Source organism: Oncorhynchus mykiss, chromosome 16, assembly GCF_057628025.1.
Source record: "Oncorhynchus mykiss isolate SJ-2025 chromosome 16, ASM5762802v1, whole genome shotgun sequence".
NCBI lineage: Eukaryota > Metazoa > Chordata > Actinopteri > Salmoniformes > Salmonidae > Oncorhynchus > Oncorhynchus mykiss.
Genome location: NC_143037.1, coordinates 23,898,674 through 23,918,740, shown reverse-complemented (window position 1 = coordinate 23,918,740; position 20,067 = coordinate 23,898,674). Strand labels below are relative to the sequence as shown.

The following is a 20,067-nucleotide window of genomic DNA, read 5'->3' as shown; positions in this document are numbered from 1 at the left end:
TTATAAATGGATAGCTACACCAACAAGGGTGCATGTTTGTAAGTGTGTGAGTATGTATGTATGTATGTATGTATAAATATATACATGTGTGTGGCTAATCACTGAATAGGACATAAACTAAGCCAAACTGCTCCTGCCCAGCTCAAGCAAGCAATGAATGACATACTGAGCTTTGCTGCATTGTCCCTTTGTGTTCTTGTAGTAGGTGACCCGCACATTGATGACAGAAGTGTGACTAGAATTCTGCTGGGTTTGCAAAGGTCAATGACCTGCCTTATTTAAACAGGGGTTGTGAGGAAATTATTGATGGTAGGACTACCATCATAACACCAAACACAGGCTTCATAACATTTTTGAAGGTATTATAATTATTATTTTATAATTCTGGCTTCACTACTTTGCTCATAGAAATCTTTGCTCATAGACTTTGCTCTTTGGACTTTGCTCATAGAAATCTTAACACGTATGGACGCTTCACTGATCCTGGTACAGGCATATGAATTGCCTGTGGCCATCAATATTTACACAACAATCTAAGAGAGCTATTATCATTAGTCCTATTAAGAATGCGTCAATTGAACGGACATATGGGGCGGCAGGTAGCCTAGCGTTGGACTAGTAACCCGAAAGGTTGCAAGATCAAATCCCCGAGCTGACAAGGTAAAAATCTGTCGTTCTGCCACTGAACAAAGCAGTTAACCCACTGTTCCTAGGCCGTCATTGAAAATAAGAATTGGTTCTTAACCGACTTGCCAAGTTAAATAAAAAGGTAAAATGATAGATGTGGTACATTGACCTTTCACACATCTTGCAAGCTAGGCATAAATATGAAAGGTATAGCTACTGCACACATCGCTTACTGGACTCATTAGCAGTTATACATACATTAATGTTTTCTTCCTAGAAATGGAACGCTGAGTAGGTCGTTTGCATGCCAAAACATCTTATCCACGCGTGGGTGGCTACTAGCTAGGTTAATCCGACTCACAAACTGACTGTTAATCTTCATTAAACGGGTCAAATGAAGCCGGACAAGACAGATGCCATGGTGGGGGATGATGATGAAATCTTAACGAAAATAATTTCGCAATTTGTTACTGTAGTGAACATAAAAGTGACGTGTGAAGGAGCTTCATAGCTGAGTAAATTGCATAGGCAAGGACAGGTGCAGTGTTTAGCTATACAGCACAGGCTAGCTCACATTGTTGCCTGATCATCAAAATCACAGTTGGATCATTTGTTTAGATGGGATAGAGCTTTTGTCAAATTACGCCGAAAATAGTTTTTGCATTTGAGCTAACCCTAACCCTTTTCCTGACCTTATTATGTTAGGATAATTAGCATAACACGTTAATTATTATAACCTGCTGCGTAAGATAGGAGTTGCCTAGGCAGCCGATTGTGCATGGAAATCCTCCTAAACCGGTTATTAAAGTCAATTTTGACCAAATCTGTATCCCTTATAGACAAAACCAGTTGACGCTAAGCTAACATAAGCTAGTACTATGACGCTATTTCATTCAATGGTCAACCTAATTCACACCATTCACTCAAGCTAGCTAGCTACCGTTAGTTTAGCTAGCTAGCATAAAGGCTAGAACGACTATACAGAAACCCGCAGGCAACCGCACCGACCCGTTTCATCAACGTCGTGGGACAAGTCAACACAATATTAGCTAGCGTTAATATTAAATTAAAAAGTTTCTCAGTCTTACCTTGTATACGACCTCTAGCTGCACCACCATGTCTTGTGAATATACCCCCGTTGGCGCAATGTTCTTCTTCGAGAGTTAATGGCAGACTATCACCAAAGATTTTTTTAAAGATAGACCAGAGCCTGTCGTTTCCAATTGGAGAAAATTAATCCTAGTTGGCCGAACAAGCAAAGAGGTGGGCAGAGACAAACACGAGAGGTGAGATCCTATTGGCGCGTTCTAGCATTTATTTGCATATTTCATTATTGAACGCCTACTATGTATAGTGCGCGTGTGCAACAACTCAATTCGCCCATGCACTCCTTCTAAACGCCTTTTTTTACTTTGGCAAAGTCTTCCAAACTCAGTCCACTCGGTTTGTTACAAATTCTAGTTTCGGAATCAGAAAACTGTAAGGAGATCAAATGTTTAATATATGAGAAAATATGCAGAATGGCAGACAAAATCCATCTCGCCCCATCTTCTTCCACTGCCGGCCACTGGGCTTCCGCTCATCACCATATTTGGTAGTGAGTGGAAACGGGAACCGGTTGCTTCACATTTTTACATCCGGTGAAATATCTAGCTCATTGTTCTTTCTGTGCTACAATCTATTGAACAAAGGAGGTTAGTTAGAAATCCATTTCATTCTGGTGTATTGCCGCCACCTACTGTACCGGGTGAACAACAAGAAAAATAAATCCATTGCAGGAAAGATGGCTCCCGCGAGAGTTTGAAAATGTTCCCTTTGGTGTGGCAAAGGTTTATTAACGGTGCTAAATTGTTCCCTACAAACCCCTGATCAAATTGATATATGATAGAAATCTTCCGTAGAGGCTATGTTTTTCACACCTTTATATAACTTGTTGAATAGGAGTCAATGGTCACAGGCTGATAAAGGCATAGAATTAGGAATTAGAATACTTAATAGTAATTCATTAGGATCTCTATGGATAAAGGAGAAAAGTTGGAACGTTCACATCCTCATTGAAAATTATTGTATCAAACAACAATGGAACATTCTATTGGGTGGATCTCATCTTCAAAACCATGGGATTTGGTAAATGTTTGCCATCAGATCTAATGATTGACCTAGACTGACTCATCATAGAAAACAACAGTGTTACAAATAGCAGAACTACATATTTGTTTTATGGAAATTGGTCATACTGGCAAATAATAGTCCATGAGATGCAAATACAGTAGTATCTTGGTTTTCTAAAGTAGTTGCCACCTGTAATAGTCTGTTTATAGCAAGGGGCATGATGAGTATTGCTATACGACCTCCCTCTGCCCCCAGCTGTGCCCTCGATACTATGAATTGCTATGTGAACTGATTGCCCCCATCTATCTTCTGAGCTCGTGCTACTAGGTGACCTAAACTGGGACATGCTTAACACCCCGGCCATCCTACAAACTAAGCTTGATAACCTCAATCTCAAACAAATTATCAATGAACCTACCAGGTACAACCCCAAATCAGTAAACACGGGCACCCTCATAGATGTCATCCTAACTAATTCGCCCTCCAAATACACCTCTGCTGTTTTCAATCAAGATCTCAGCGATCACTGCCTCATTGCCTGCATCCGTAATGGGTCTGCGACCAAACGACCACCCCTCATCACTGTCAAACGCTCCCTGAAACACTTCTGCGAGCAGGCCTTTCTAATCGACCTGGCCGGGGTATCCTGGAATGACATTGACCTCATCCCGTCAGTAGATGATGCCTGGCTATTCTTTAAAAGTGCCTTCCTCACCATCTTAAATAAGCATGCCCCTCTCAAAAAATGTAGAACTAGGAATAGATATAGTCCTTGGTTCACGCCAGACCTGTCTGCCCTTGACCAGCACAAAAACATCCTGTGGCGTTCTGCATTAGCATCGAATAGCCCCTGTGATATGCAACTTTTCAGGGAAGTTAGGAACAAATATACACAGGCAGTTAGAAAAGCTAATGCAAGCTTTTTCAAACAGAAATTTGCATCCTGTAGTACTAACTCAAAAAAGTTCAGGGACACTGTAAAGTCCATGGAGAATAAGAGCACCTCCTCCCAGCTGCCCACTGCTCTGAGGCTAGGAAACATTGTCACCACCGATAAATCCGCTATAATTGAGAATTTCAATAAGCATTTTTCTACGGCTGGCCATGCTTTCCACATCGCTACCCCTACCCCGGTCAACTGCCCGGCACCCTCCACAGCTACCCGCCAAAGCCCCCACCATTTCTCCTTTACCCAAATCCAGATAGCCGATGTTCTGAAAGAGCTGCAAAATCTAGACCCCTACAAATCAGCGGGGCTAGACAATCTGGACCCTCTCTTTCTAAAATTATCTGCCGACATTTTTGCAACCCCTATTACTAGCCTGTTCAACCTCTCTTTCGTATCGTCTGAGATTTCCAAAGATTGGAAAGCTGCCGCGGTCATCCCCCTCTTCAAAGGGGGTGACACTCTAGACCCAAACTGCTACAGACCGATATCTATACTACCCTGTCTTTCTAAGGTCTTCGAAAGCCAAGTTAACAAACAGATTACTGACCATTTCAAATCTCACCATACCTTCTCCACTATACAATCTGGTTTCAGAGCTGGTCATGGGTGCACCTCAGCCACGCTTAAAGTTCTAAACGACATCATAACCGCCATCGATAAGAGACATTACTGTGCAGCCATATTCATCGACCTGGCTAAGGCTTTGGACTCTGTCAATCACATTCTTATTGGCAGACTCGACAGCCTTGGTTTCTCAAATGATTGCCTCGCCTGGTTTACCAACTACTTCTCTGATACAGTTCAGTGTGTCAAATCGGAGGGCCTGTTGTCTGGACCTCTGACAGTCTCTATGGGTGTGCCACAGGGTTCAATTCTTGGGCCGATTCTCTTTTCTGTATACATCAATGATGTTGCTCTTGCTGCTGGTGATTCACCTCTACGCTGATCCACCTCTACGCAGACAACACCATTGTGTATACTTCTGGCCCCTCCTTGGACACTGTGTTAACTAACCTCCAGACGAGCTTCAATGCCATACAACTCTCCTTCCGTGGCCTCCAACTGTTCTTAAACGCAAGTAAAACTAAATGCATGCTTTTCAATCGATCGCTGCCCGCACCTGCTCGCCCGTCCAGCATCACTACTCTGGACGGCTCTGACTTAGAATAAGTGGACAACTACACATACCTGGGTGTCTGGTTAGACTGTAAACTCTCCTTCCAGACTCACATTAAGCATCTCCAATCCAAAATGAAATCTAGAATCGGCTTCCTATATCGCAACAAAGCATCCTTCACCCATGCTGCCAAACATACCCTCGTAAAACTGACCATCCTACCGATCCTCGACTTCGGTGATGTCATCTATAAAATAGCCTCCAACACTCTACTCAACAAACTGGATGCAGTCTATCACAGTGCCATCCGTTTTGTCACCAAAGCCCCATACACTACCCACCATTGCGACCTGTACGCTCTCGTTGGTTGGCCATCGCTTCATACTCGCCGCCAGCCAAACCCACTGGCTACAGGTTATCTACAAGTCTCTGCTAGGTAAAGCCCCGCCTAATCTCAGCTCACTGGTCACCATAGCAGCACCCACTCGTAGCACACGCTCCAGCAGGTATATCTCACTGGTCACCCCCAAAGTCAATTCCTCCTTTGGTCGTCTTTTCTTCCAGTTCTCTGCTGCCCATGACTGGAACTAATTGCAAAAATCTCTGAAGCTGGAGACTCACATCTCCCTCACTAGTCAATAGGTGTGAATACATTCTGACATACTTTGGCCATCATTTTGGATTATCTTCATTGTAACACATCTTAAGCCATTATTGGTCGTTTACACCAAATATAAATTCAGTTAGGGCCATGCAAAATTAATGCAGTTCCTCCCCATTGAAATGAATGGCAGACATTTTGAAAAACAGTAGGCTTATGATACTGATTATTGACAAAATCTATTATTACTTATTAAAAACTTCCCCAATGGGTCTCCTTGTTCGGTGTGAAATTTGGTGTAGTCATCATCTAGGGCAGGAGATCCCAAAATTGTGCAGTTTTAATGCACATTTTCTTGCAATTTTATGGATTTTGCCATGTCTAATGTTTATTCATGTGATATTTGAGTGACTCAAACATTACAACAAAATTTATGGGCTAAAAAAAACCTAGCTAAAAATTGTTAGCTGACATGGGCAAGTTGATCTGAACATTTGATCTGGACTTCCCTCATGCCCAACAGTTTGGGAAACACTGAACTAGGGTACCATGTGATAATAGAACACATCCCAATACTGTCCATTCTGGCTCAATATAACCCAAAATGCATACATGTATGACCTTTGAACCCCCCAATGTGGGCCCATATACATTCCCATTCCTATTTTTGCAAACCTTAGTATGTGTTGTACTATTTTCTTCTTCTTCAATTGCACTGTTGGTTAAAGGCTTGTAAGTAAGTCTACACTTGTTGTATTTGGCGCATGTGACAAATAAAGTTTGATTTGATTTATTATGAAATTAATAACATATCAAATTGCCTTAGTTTGAGAAGATTGTTCCCTGATAACACAAAATTACATGAAATACCCTCAATCCTGTTGGCCCAACTAACTGCATATTTTCTCTCTCTTTGCACTGTGCAGTTTATAACCATTGCAATAAATGTTACAAAGTACACATTTTTAACATGCAACATGTCAGGATCCTTCCTGTTGGCAAGGAACATTTACCTGTCTGTCAAATCCAACTACCATTGTTTTTTCAATGTCACTCCCTTCTTTTCCCTCTTCTCAACTCCTCCAGATAGGAGACACACTGGACAGCCCTTATTCTTGCCACCTCTGTCTCCTTCACCCTAAAAGGGCAGTTCAGGACTTCGGGCACATGTTTCACCACCATAATTTCAGCATTTAACCTCAGCTGGCATACGATACTCCTCCTGTCTATATACACTTGACACATGTCCAAATATTCTGCATTTGTCAGACTGCATAGGTTTGGGCACAAAGTCTTACAGGCTATATCACATAACCCCAAAATATGACTCAAAACTAATCTCCCAGGTAACTCCATTGTTCCAAAACCCTCACTCCAACAACAAAAGTCAGAACTAGATTTACTAGTCTTTACTTCTCGTCTCATTTTTGTTCACTACTGTAATCCATTTCTTCTCACTCGCATCTCCACTTGATGTGCCATCAGTTTTGAACAGAATATTCACTTCTGCTCTCTTTCTTTCCTGGCACAATGTTTGGCTTCCAAGCTAGCAAAAATGCTCGCCTTTCTTCTTCTTCTCTTAGGTTTTATGGCGCACTACAATCAAAAAGGTGCATTGCCGCTAAAAACTAGGCGGGGCAAAAACTGAAAACTGTTAAAAAAAAAATGAATGAAAACCTCTCGCCTTTCTCCTTCAGTCAGATTCAAATGTCTACTCAAAACCCTACACAAGCTCTGGGGGGCCTGCAAGGTGGGAACATCTTCAGACAGTATTACCTGCAATGTCCTGTAGATCCCAAAACCTTTTTGTCGCATTCACAATGATGTCTAACTACTTTGATTTCTTGTTGGTTTTTCCTATGCAATTTATCGGCTGCATAATTAACACAACAAAATCCACCTTTTTTTTTTTTACTATCAGAGTTTCAGGATCCCTCAATTGAGAAACAAAATTCTCCGCAGGCTGCAAAACGTCTATTGACATTTCTTCCTCATTTCAACTTGCTCCTTCAGCAATTTCCAATGCTTTTGCACAGGAGACCTGCTGGACAGCCTAGATTCTTCCTACTTCGACCTCCTTCACTCTTACACGGCACTAATGGAACTCGGGAATGTGGCTCCCACCACAATTGCGGCACTGTGCATCCAGCAATATGCAGTATTTATTTCCGTCTGACGCACGGCCAAACTTACTTACAATTAGGACATTGCAACGGCCTGTTCAGAAAAGCTCTCACCGCGTATCTCATATGCCCCAGCTATACATGTGTGGGAGAAACTCTTCATCAGACAGTAATAACACTGATAAGTTTTCCTTCTTCCTCCATCCACCATATGGTTCAGGCGAAGTGCCTCTACTACTCCTCGTATGTGGTGTATAAGACATTGAGCCTCAATTTCCACGAGACGCCAAAAGATGACACCTTTTACCGCTGCCCTGCTCAAAGCTTTTCACTTCGTGCTCCCATCCTTTTCCGAGCCACAATACACCTTCCTTTTGTTCTTCTGACACAATAAATCATCACCATACCACTCCTGGTGACTCTAGCTGACTATTTTTTCAGCTTTTAAAGCTAATTTCCTAATGGTACCCATTTTGACATGACTTACAGTACCAGTCAAAAGTTTGGACACACCTACTCATTCAAGGGTTTTTCTTTTTTCTATTTTCTACATTGTAGAATTATACTGAAGACATCAAAGCTATGAAATAACACATTTTGAATCATGTAGTAACCAAAAAAAGTGTTAAACAAATCAAAGTAGCCACCCTTTCCAATGATGACAGCTTTGCACACTCTTGGCATTCGTAAATAAGGTTTTGAAAGTTTTAGAAATGCATTTGTTAATGTCTTCATTCATTTTTGTCAAGTATATTCTATTACAAACACCTTAAAGCCTACTTTTAAACTAACCTACATTATGTAAACTAAAATATATATATATATAAAAATATATATATATGAAAATGTTCCTTAAAGTAGAACTTTAACAGAAGTAGAAGTAATATTTAAATACTTAAATACATGTCATTTTGTCCTTGAAACATTACATTGAAATACTGCAGAATGTCATTAATTCCTATGCAGGACTGCTCCGTTTGAGTCGTACCAATATGACGGACAGTGGTTTCAAAGCCTCACATTGGTCAATACATACAGTAGCATAACCAATCTAGTGTTTGTATACATCATTGACCAGAACAGCACCTGAGTAGACTCATGAGTCATGGTCAATTATGAATTTGGTCATGGTACAGTCGGAGTGAGAGAGGTAGCAGCAGCATGCCATGTCTATCATGCTGCGGATGTGATAGCATAGACGGGTTGGTTGTTTAGCAACAAAACCAGTGCTGTAAAGTACCTAAGTAAAAATACTTTAAAGTAGCTCTACTTTATTTATATTTTTGACAACTTTTACCCCAATACATTCCTAAATAAAATAATGTATTTTTTACTCCATGCATTTTTCCTTGACACCCAAAAGTACTCCTTACATTTCGAATGCTTAGCAGGACAGGAAAATGGTCCAATTCACAGACTTATCAAGAGAACGTCCCTGGTCATCCCTACTGCTTTTGATCTGGAGGACTCACTAAACACAAATGTTTGTAAATTATGTCTGAGTGTTGGAGTGTGCCGCTTGCTATCCGTAACAAAAATACAGATTGCTTAATATAAGGAACGTGAAATTATTTATATTTTTACTTTTGATACTTGAGTATATTTTAGCAATTACATGTACTTTTGATACTTATGTACAGTTGAAGTCAGAAGTTTACATACACCTTAGCCAAATACATTTAAACGCAGTTTTTCACAATTCCTGACATTTAATCCTAGTAAAAATTCCCTGTCTTAGGTGAGTTAGGATCACCACTTTCTTTTAAGAATGTGAAATGTCAGAACAATAGTAGAGAGAATGATTTATTTCATCTTTTATTTCTTTCATCACATTCCCAGTGGGTCAGAAGTTTACATACACTCAATTAGTATTTGGTAGCATTGCCTTTAAATTGTTTAACTTGGGTCAAACCCGTCTGGTAGCCTTCCACAAGCTTCCCACAAAAAGTTGGGTGACTTTTGGCCCAGTCCTCCTGACAGAGCTGGTGTAACTGAGTCAGGTTTGTAGGCCTCCTTGCTCATCATTGTCTATTTGGAAGACCAATTTGCGACCAAGCTTTAACTTCCTGACTGATATCTTGAGATGTTGCTTTAATATATCCACGTAATGTTCCTACCTCATGACGCCATCTATTTTGTAAAGTGCACCAATCGCTCCTGCAGCAAAGCACCCCACAACATGATGCTGCCACCCCCGTGCTTCACGGTTGGGATGGTGTCTTCGGCTTGCAAGCCTCCCCCTTTTTCCTCCAAACATAACAATGGTCATTATGGCCAAACAGTTCTATTTTTGTTTCATCAGACCAGAGGACATTTCTCCAAAAAGTACGATCTTTGTCCCACGTTCAGTTGCAAACCATAGTCTTTTTTATGGCTGTTTTGGAGCAGTGGCTTCTTCCTTGCTGAGCGGCCTTTCAGGTTATGTCGATATAGGACGCGTTTTACTGTGGATATAGATAATTTTGTACCTGTTTCCTCCAGCATCTTCACAAGGTCTGTGCTGTTCTGGGATTGAGTTGGACTTTTCGCACCAAAGTGCATTCATCTCTAGGAGACAGAATGTGTCTCATTCCTGAGCGGTATGACGGCTGCGTGGTCCCATGGTGTTTATACTTGCGTACTATTGTTTGTACAGTTGAACGTGGTACCTTCAGGCGTTTGGAAATCGCTCCCAAGGATGAACCAGACTTGTGGAGGTTTACACATTTGTTTTTGAGGTCTTGGGTGATTTCTTTAGATTTTCCCATGACGTTAAGCAAAGAGGCATTGAGTTTGAAGGTAGGCCTTAAAATACCTCCAATTGACTCAAATGATGTCAATTAGCCTATCAGAAGCTTCTAAAGCCATGACATCATTTTTTGGAATTTTCCAAGCTGTTCAAAGGCACAGTCTACTTAGTGTATGTAAACTTCTGACCCACTGGAGTTGTGATACAGCGAATTATAAGTGAAATAATCTGTCTGTGAACAATTGTTGGGAAAATGACTTGTCATGCACAAGTTATATGTCCTAACCGACTTGCCAAAACTATAGTTTGTTAACAAGAAATTTGAGGAGTGGTTGAAAAATGAGTTTTAATGACTCCAACCTAAGTGTATGTAAACTTCCGACTTCAACTGTATATTTAAAACCAAGTGCTTTTAGACTTTTACTCAAGTAATATCTTACTGGATGACTTTCACTAGAATCATTTTCTATTCATATCTTCACTTTTACTCAAGGATGAATGTTGTGTACTTTTTCCAACACTGAACAAAACCGATGTGTGCACAACTAAGGGGCAAAGAAGATGGGGTTGCCTTAGATTGTTGACAACATGTCAATTATATATTGTATCCAGATGTTTATTGAAAACATAAATACGTTTGCACAGTGAGCACTTGTCTCTCAAATACATCTTTACAGTTGTAGGTTAGCTTGTTAATATTTTTTTAGCTAAATTAGCATAGACATTACAGGAGTGAAACACCTCAAAACAAGACATGGTGTCAATAACAATATACAATAAAACCTACGATTGCCCACATGGCAGATTATTGCTATTCTTGCTAGCAAACTGACCATTCAAAATCATAACACAACAAGGCCTTCTGCTTCATCGATGTGCATACTTTTTGTGATGTTGTTGGCCAACCCGTCTACAGCATCTTTGGATAAGTTAGTTAAGTGATAATGCCCTCCAAGCCGGTGTTTGAAGGATATATTGGCGCAGGTGTTGTTAGGCCCGATACGAAGTCGAGGGCCGGCAAACTGTGCCAATATATCTCCCAAACACCGGCTTTGAGGGCATTATCACTTTTATACAACGGGTTACCAACGTCTTCAAATAATGATTGACACATTTTCAATAAAAACTTTATTTTTATTAATTTATTCTAACTATTTCATCCATCCACAAGATATAGTCCCAACTCAAATCTAGGGTTGCTACCCAAGCCGGCTGGTCGTTCGTTCTATCGGTTTGGTTGTTAGAGACGCGAACCAGTTGTTAAGTCTTTTTGTTCTGTATCTATTGACGTGACCCAATCATTTGTTCTAAATGTTCCATTGCCATACTGGCTGGCAACGTTCTTATCCCTTGCTTGCTAGCTAGCCAACTATGGCTAACTTACAGTCAAGTCAAAAAAGTGCAACCAGAATAACAGCAAAGTAGCAGCATTTGCATTTGTTTAAGCTGATTTCTAGTGACATTTATTGGACACATCCATAATAATGATCCAATTAGGCACGATTTCTCCTGGCATAGAAAATGTGCTCTCTTGCCAGGACAATGTGGTTCAGAGGAGCTAGCCAACAACACAACCAACACAATCACTTCAAACTGAAGCTGGAAAGACTGTAAACTATTTGCACTTCATTTCGTTTTATCTTTTTTTCAATTGACATTTCTTTGTATATATCCATAAAAATGATGCCAACTGATTCATGGTTTCGACTGGCTGAGAAACACTGCCTGCTTGTCTGTCTCATCCCGACTCCCGACACGTTCCTTACTATGGGGCAGCTGGAGATCTACTCAGTAGCCTCGGTTTTTCTAATGACTGCCTTGACTGGTTCACCAACTACTTTGCAGACAGAGTTCAGTGTGTCAAATCGGAGGGCATGTTGTCCGGTCCTCTGGCAGTCTCTATGGGGGTACCACAGGGTTCAATTCTCGGGCCGACTCTTTTCTCTGTATATATCAATGATGTTGCTCTTGCTGCGGGCGATTCCCTGATCCACCTCTACGCAGACGACACCATTCTGTATACTTCCGGCCCTTCCTTGGACACTGTGCTATCTAACTTCCAAACGAGCTTCAATGCCATACAACACTCTTTCCGTGGCCTCCAACTGCTCTTAAACGCTAGTAAAACCAAATGCATGCTTTTCAACCCTTCGCTGCCTGCACCCGCACGCCCGACTAGCATCACCACCCTGGATGGTTCCGACCTAGAATATGTGGACATCTATAAGTACCTAGGTGTCTGGCTAGACTGTAAACTCTCCTTCCAGACTCATATCAAACATCTCCAATCTAAAATCAAATCTAGAGTCGGCTTTCTATTCCGTAACAAAGCCTCCTTCACTCACGCCGCCAAACTTACCCTAGTAAAACTGACTATCCTACCGATCCTCGACTTCGTCGATGTCATCAACAAAATAGCTTCCAATACTCAACTCAGCAAACTGGATGCAGTTTATCACAGTGCCATCCATTTTGTTACTAAAGCACCTTATACCACCCACCACTGCGATCTGTATGCTCTAGTCGGCTGGCCCTCGCTACATATTCGTCGCCAGACCCACTGGCTCCAGGTCATCTACAAGTCCATGCTAGGTAAAGCTCCGCCTTATCTCAGTTCACTGGTCACGATGGCAACACCCACCCGTAGCACGCGCTCCAGCAGGTGTATCTCACTGATCATCCCTAAAGCCAACACCTCATTTGGCCACCTTTCGTTCCAGTTCTCTGCTGCCTGTGACTGGAACAGATTGCAAAAATCGCTGAAGTTGGAGACTTTTATCTCCCTCACCAACTTCAAACATCTGCTATCTGAGCAGCTAACCGATCGCTGCAGCTGTACATAGTCTATCGGTAAATAGCCCACCCAATTGACCTACTACCTCATCCCCATACTGTTTATATTTATTTACTTCTCTGCTCTTTTGCACACCAGTATCTCTACCTGTACATGACCATCTGATCATTTGTCACTCCAGTGTTAATCTGCAAAATTTTAATTATTTGCCTACCTCTTCATGCCCTTTCCACACAATGTATATAGACTCTCTTTTTTTTCTACTGTGTTATTGACTTGTTAATTGTTTACTCCATGTGTAACTCTGTGTTGTCTGTTCACACTGCTATGCTTTATCTTGGCCAGGTCGCAGTTGTAAATGAGAACTTGTTCTCAACTAGCCTACCTGGTTAAATAAAGGTGAAAAAAATAAAAATAATAATAAATAAAAATCGAACTTGAATATTGAAACAATGTTGCAAATGTCGGAGACAAATACACAAATCTGTGCTGTTGAAAACTAAATGTTTGTCTAAAAGTAATGTGAGATAATGTTTAGAGGCTTTTTACAGTTTATAAATTGCCAGGCTGGGCTGATGAGACAGTGGATTGCTCAGTCAGATGGAACAGAGTAAATAGTAATTTTAATGTCATAGATTTAGCCGGTGGAACTTGTACAATAGACACCGGCTGGAATGCGATTTTAACCCACCTATTGTATACTTTTCCATGGCGACGAGATGGTCGAAGTATGCTAATTTTAGACCATTCCATTAGTAAGTGAAATTTCAACCCACCTGGGGCACAGGGCCATGCAAAACAAACTCGACCATCATTATCATCCAAAATAACAACTTTTTGTGCTTGTGTCACATTCTTTAAAATCTAAGGGTTTATTTAATTAGTTGAATTTACTGGAAAACGTACAGTTTGTAACTGAGATAGCACATAAAAGAGAATGGCACAAGAGATATTGGAATGTTGACGCTGAACCAAATATTAGATAAACAGTGCCATCTGGTGGTGTGTTCCCTCTAGTACGATTATCCCATAATGCAATTTGTATTATTTGGAATGTACCACTGTGACAAAGGATAGTGAGACTGTACTTAATCATATTATTGTATAATCGTAACACAGGATTTAAAATGTTTAACCATGTAGAAACACTCCTTTAAATTCTACCAGATGCATATTATTTGCTTAATTAACACGAATTAAGTTTAAGCCCCGTGCACATCTCGACAATGGATAACAATCTTATCTCCGTTATAATGGTAGGGACCCCATACTTCACACGTCATTCCTTTCTCTCTAAGAGTCGCAGTCATGAGGTAAGGGTCTTGACATATGTCATGACTTTACTCGTTTAAATGACCAGTGTATTTCTGTTTTGGGGTAACATGAAGGCAATGAATGTGGCACAAATGCATTGAACTAATCACATGATAGCTAGGTAAAACAGTTGATGTTGCTGGACGCTGGCTTGTACACGGTCGGAAATGTCATTAAGATAACATGTCGAGACATGTCTCGTACTCGAACCTAGCTATGTAAAGTTGGTAACTAAATGCAATAGTAGTGTTAACTAACTTGATAGCCAGCCGGTTACTAACCGGTTACTATCTCTAGGTAGCGATCATCATGCTTCATTTGTGGCTCTTATACTTGTGGTTGGCTAACTAGCTAACGTTACTTACTGACATTAGCAATTTGCCCAATAGCTCCCTGCACTCTCCACCATGTCAGTAGTCACATTAAAAGAGAAGCAGAGTGTAATCTTATGGTTGTACAAAGCCCAACCTGATCTCAGATCATTTTGTATTATGTATGTAAAGCCAAAAAACTAATTTGTTAAATGTTATGTTTCATGTTAAATATTTGTGGATGTCCATCCATTCTGTGTGAAATATTAAGAATTCATGCGATATGTTACGAATTACAATTTGTGATAGCTAATGTTAGCTAGGCTAGGGGAAGGGTTCGCTAACTTTGTAAGTAGCTTCTCAAATTCTAAAGTTGTCCATGATGAGATTCGAACATGCTAGAAGTTCACCTTATATGTCCAACCATCCACCTGATCAACCAGCCTTGATTGGTTTTTGCATTAAATTAAGTAATCTGTTTTATGTAACCATACCAAACATAACATCATATTAATTTGACTTTCCCGGGTTTACATTTACTATGTTACAACAGGTCTATGAGACCAGACTACAAAGCCAGCTAGCTGGTTAAGGAAAGGGAGTTGCACAATTGAATGCGTTCAACCAAAATGGGTATTCCCGATTTAACCCAACCACTCTGAATCAGTTTGTTTTTATTGTATTGTAAAACTAGCAAATACATCAGGGTATGTATGAAGCCTGGCTGTGTTGCAAACTACCCATTTCTATTAGTTAGTAGTGTAACGCTTATTTATGTCTGCAATTGAAGGCTATTCATTTGGATGGTAAATCAAGTTTTTTGTTGTTGCTCTACCCAGCATGCTCAGGCTTCAGAAGCGATTGGCGTCCAGCGTCTTGCGCTGTGGCAAGAAGAAGGTATGGCTGGACCCCAATGAAACCAATGAGATTGCCAACGCTAACTCCCGTAAGACACTCCTCTTTTACACCTTCATGCTAGGGAGACTAGCCCAACAATGTACCAAAGAAGCCTGTTTAGAGGTGAATTGGACCTGGCAGCAAAAATAAAATAAAAAATCTAATCGCGTTTGATGCACTGCTCTAGAAACATAAAACCATCTACTTTCATATCACATCTAAATTATTTCACAAATGCAAAATATACACTTACTGTACACTGTTTTAACCGGTTATAACACAGTTGCAGCCAATAGTATTTTTCTGTGACGACACATTTCTGCCGTCCATCTTCCGTTTACACACAGTTGTTCAGAGATTAAGTAGCTAGTTAGCACAGACAGTCGACTCTGTCTTCAGTCATTTTTCTGTAAACAAGTGCTGTAACATGGAAATATGGCCGTGTGGGAACCCTAACCACACAAGTGTGTAGTAATTCAACCTTTTGTTTTCAGAAAATTATTTCTCGCTGATATGAAAGATTCGTTCCTTATGTTTCCAAAACCGTACGGCAAGCGATGCATGTTAACATTTAAAACAAGCATTGGGGCTCTCAAAAAAACTCCCTGGCCAGAAGATCCTATTGTCAATAGGGGCTAAAGGTAATTAGCGTCTATGAATGCCCTTGGAGACTGTTGCCTGTGTCTGTTGCCTGTGTCTGTCTTTGACATTCTGGAAAGTTCATGTGTTGTGCAGCAGGGAAATGTTCCAAGGTACCAATAGTTGTGTTCTTGTAAGATACATATACCGAAATAGCCATGGGACAAGGATGACCACATACAAGTTAATCAACTTGTCTATCCCCACCCCTGCAGGCCAGCAGATTCGCAAGCTGGTGAAGGATGGTCTGATCATCAGGAAGCCTGTGACGGTGCATTCCCGTGCCCGCTGCCGCAAGAACACGCTGGCACGCCGCAAGGGACGCCACACGGGCATAGGTGGGTACAGAGAGGTTCTCAACACCGTCATCCCATCATATAGCCAACATCATGGCCGTGATAACATTGTTCAAAGTGGCTCCCTGTCCCCTTCTCTCCCTCATTTGAACTGAGAAGGTGCATTTGTTTTAGCTTGCCAGGGGGGTGAGTTTGCACATTCAAGATCATTCCATTGGTTGTAAAGTTCAATCTCTACCCAATTGGTGCACCGGGCTAGCTAAAACAAATGCACTTATTGAAATATCTGGACAGTTGATAGAAAATGTCTGGGTCCTGTAGACATTCATATCACCAGTGCTAAAAAGGGGGAGGGAATCAGAAATCTATAAATCCAACGATGACAAGGTTTTAATTAACAAATGACCTGTTCAGGGTGTTGACCTATTGCTGGGCTGTGTTACTATTTGATGATGATTCTCCCCCTGCCCAGGTAAGAGGAAGGGTACAGCCAACGCCCGTATGCCAGAGAAGCTCTCGTGGATGCGACGCATGAGGATCCTGCGGCGCCTACTGCGGCGTTACAGGGAGTCCAAGAAAATCGACAGGCACATGTTAGTCTACACTTAGATGTCTGAGTCATCTGGTTGCAATTGAGGAAGAATGTTGACTGGGAAATGTTATAGTTTTGAACAAATGTATCGCTTTGTAATGAAATGTGGCGCAAAATACAACATTGACCCTGAAATTAGTATTCAAACCACAAAAGTATCTTAAAGTCAAGATTGTAGTGAAGTCCATTATCTGTTCTTGAGAATGATACTTGTTGAACTGTAGTTTTGTCCTTGGGAACATTGTGTAACCCTGGTGAAGTGTTGAACGTCTAATGAACCATCTCAATAGGACATACTGATTTTGTATTATGCACAGAATGTGTCTGGAATGTTTGTGATTTGAGTGGGAACCTTGGCTTGTCCTCAACTCCCAGTACACTCTTTCTCTCCAGGTACCACAGTCTCTACTTGAAGGTGAAGGGTAACGTCTTCAAGAACAAGCGCATCCTAATGGAACACATTCACAAGCTGAAGGCAGACAAGGCTCGCAAGAAGCTCCTGTCGTAAGTCGACACTACAACTCCCATCAACCTCTACTTGTTACCTAGCCAAAACAAATGATAATATGGCTCTCATAATTCCTGGACTATGGTTAATTTTCAGTTCAGATGAGGTTTATCAATGAAATCAAATGTTTAGTTCTTGACTAACTAACCCAGATTTAAACCTAGCCCTGTATTAATTGAATAGGAGTCCTTTAGAACCTGGGCTGTAATTTATTTGCGTTCTGTAACCTCTCATCTGTTTCTCGCACACCAGTGACCAGGCCGAGGCTCGTCGCTCGAAGACCAAGGAGGCCCGCAAGCGCAGAGAAGAGCGCATAGCGGCCAAGAAGGAAGAGTTCATCAAGACTTTGTCAAAGGAGGAGGAGACGACCAAGAAATGAGTCTCCCATCCACCCCCCTTCTCCCTTTTCAATGTTTTTTTAAATTTTTTAAATGGACCCAAAACAGTCAAGGTTCAGTCTCCGTCTGTGACGTTATACTATGTGCTGAAGTTTTTTGCTATTGCCACCAATACCAATTGAAAAAATACCACAACTTGTTCAGTGCCTTCAGAAAGTATTCTCACAACCCTTTACTTTTCCCACCTTTTGTTGTCTTACAGGTTGAATTAAATAAACATTTATTACATTGAGATAGTTCTACTGTGGTATTTTGTGTAGGCCAGAGACTGTTTTTAGGAAGCTGAAACATCTGAGTCTAAGTGCTCAACACCTTTGTTATGGCAAGCCTAAATATTTTAGATAAATTAAGTCACATAAGTTGCATGGACTCACTCTGTACAATGATAGTGTTTAACATGATTTTTGAATGACTACCTCATCTTTGTACCCCACACATACAATTATCTGTAAGGTCTCTCAGTCAGTCAAACTATGAATTTCAAACACAGATTCAACCACAAAGACCCGGAAGGTTTTCCAATGCCTCGCAAAATGGGCACCTATTGTTAGATGGATAAAAAAAAGACATTGAATATCCCTTTGAGCATGTTGACATTATTAATACACCTAGTCACTACAAAGATACAGGCATCCTTCCTAACTCAGTTGCCAGAGAGGAAGGAAACCGGTCAGGGATTTCACCATGAGGCCTATGGTGACTTTAAAACAGTTGCAGAGAAGGAAGCCTGTACAGAATAACAAATATTCCAAAACATGCATCCTGTTTGCAACAAGGTACAAAAGTAATACTGTAAAAAATGTGGCAAAGGAATTTACTTCTTGAATACAAAGTGTTATGATTGGGGCAAATTCAATACAACATATTACTGAGTACAACTCCATATTTCCAAGGATCCTGGTGGCTGCATTATGTTATGGGAATGCTTGTAATTGTTCAGCAGGACAATAACCTAAAACACAAGGCCAAATATACACTGGAGTTGCTTACCAAGACAACATTGAGTGGATTAGTTACAGCTTTGACTTAAATCGTCTTGAAAATATATGGCAACTTGAAAATGGCTGTCTAGCAATGCTCAACAATTAACTTGACAGAGCTTGAAGAATTTTAAATAGAATAATGTGCAAATATTGTACAATCCAGGTGTCCAAAGCTCTTTGAGACTTATCCAGAAAGACTCACAGCTGTAACTGCTGTCAAAGCAGAACAAAAATTTAAAACGCAACAATTTTACTGAGTTACAGTTCATATCAGGAAATCAGTCAATTGAAATCAATTCATTAGGCCCTAATCTATGGCTTTCCCATTACTGGGCTTGAACCCGATCGAACATCTCTGGAGAGACCTGAAAATAGCTGTGCAGCAACGCTCCCCATCCAACCTGACAAGAGCATAAGAGGATCTGCAGAGAAGAATGAGAGAAACTCCCCCAAAACAGGTGTGCTTTGCTTGTAGGGTCATACCCAAGAAGAATCAAGGCTGTAATCGCTGCCAAAGGTGCTTCAACAAAGTACTGATTAAAGGGTCTGAATACTTATGCAAATGTGATTTCCTATTTATCTGATAAATTAGCAAAAAAATAAAAACGTATTGCTTTGTGGTTATTGGGTATTGTGTGTAGATTGATGAGGGGGAAAACAATTCAACCAATTTTAGAATACGGTTGTAACCTAACAAAATGGGGAAAAAGTCTAGGGGTCTGAATACTTTCCGAAGGGGGGAGTTTTGTTAAGATTCCCGACCCTCGGTCTGAACATTAACATGCATTGCTTGCTGTACGATTTTGGAAGCATAAGGATCTTATCTTTCATATCAGTGAGAAACAATAATAATAATTGTAAAAATGGTTAAATTGATTATCTGTCTAGAATGCTCCAAATACCTGTGTGAAAGCACACGTTGGATGGAGGCACCCATAGCTGTGTAGATAATGTGCAAGATTGCTACAGTAAGTGTATATTTTTTATTTTAAGGATTCTTTCTCGCTGATGAAAGATAAGGGCCATACGTATTGAAAGCTGTATCGCGAGCGATGATTATTGACGTTTCTAAACGTTA

The 20,067-nt window shown here is 40.7% G+C and overlaps 2 protein-coding genes across 3 annotated transcripts in view; one reads left to right on the top strand and one right to left on the bottom strand.

The window, feature by feature from the left end:
• The window catches only part of gpam (glycerol-3-phosphate acyltransferase, mitochondrial), a 45,862-nt gene extending 43,639 nt beyond the window's left edge, over positions 1-2,223 (bottom strand). The window contains exon 1 of the mRNA XM_021565307.3: positions 1,716-2,223. The gene's annotated coding sequence lies outside the window, so the exon portion shown is untranslated. The remainder of the gene's footprint in view (positions 1-1,715) is intronic.
• Positions 559-18,238, top strand: LOC110491682 (large ribosomal subunit protein eL19). 2 transcript variants are annotated; one of them, XM_021565311.3, is made up of 6 exons: positions 559-660; positions 15,516-15,622; positions 16,428-16,550; positions 16,981-17,101; positions 17,494-17,604; positions 17,861-18,238. In XM_021565311.3, exons 2-6 carry the CDS (start codon positions 15,517-15,519, stop codon positions 17,985-17,987), a joined length of 588 nt encoding a protein of 195 aa, XP_021420986.1. In that variant the 5' UTR covers positions 559-660; position 15,516; the 3' UTR covers positions 17,988-18,238. The 2 variants fall into 2 exon arrangements, with proteins under 2 accessions (XP_021420986.1, XP_021420984.1); XM_021565309.3 differs by lacking the exon at positions 559-660 and adding an exon at positions 14,219-14,364.
• Positions 18,239-20,067: the final 1,829 nt, after the last annotated feature.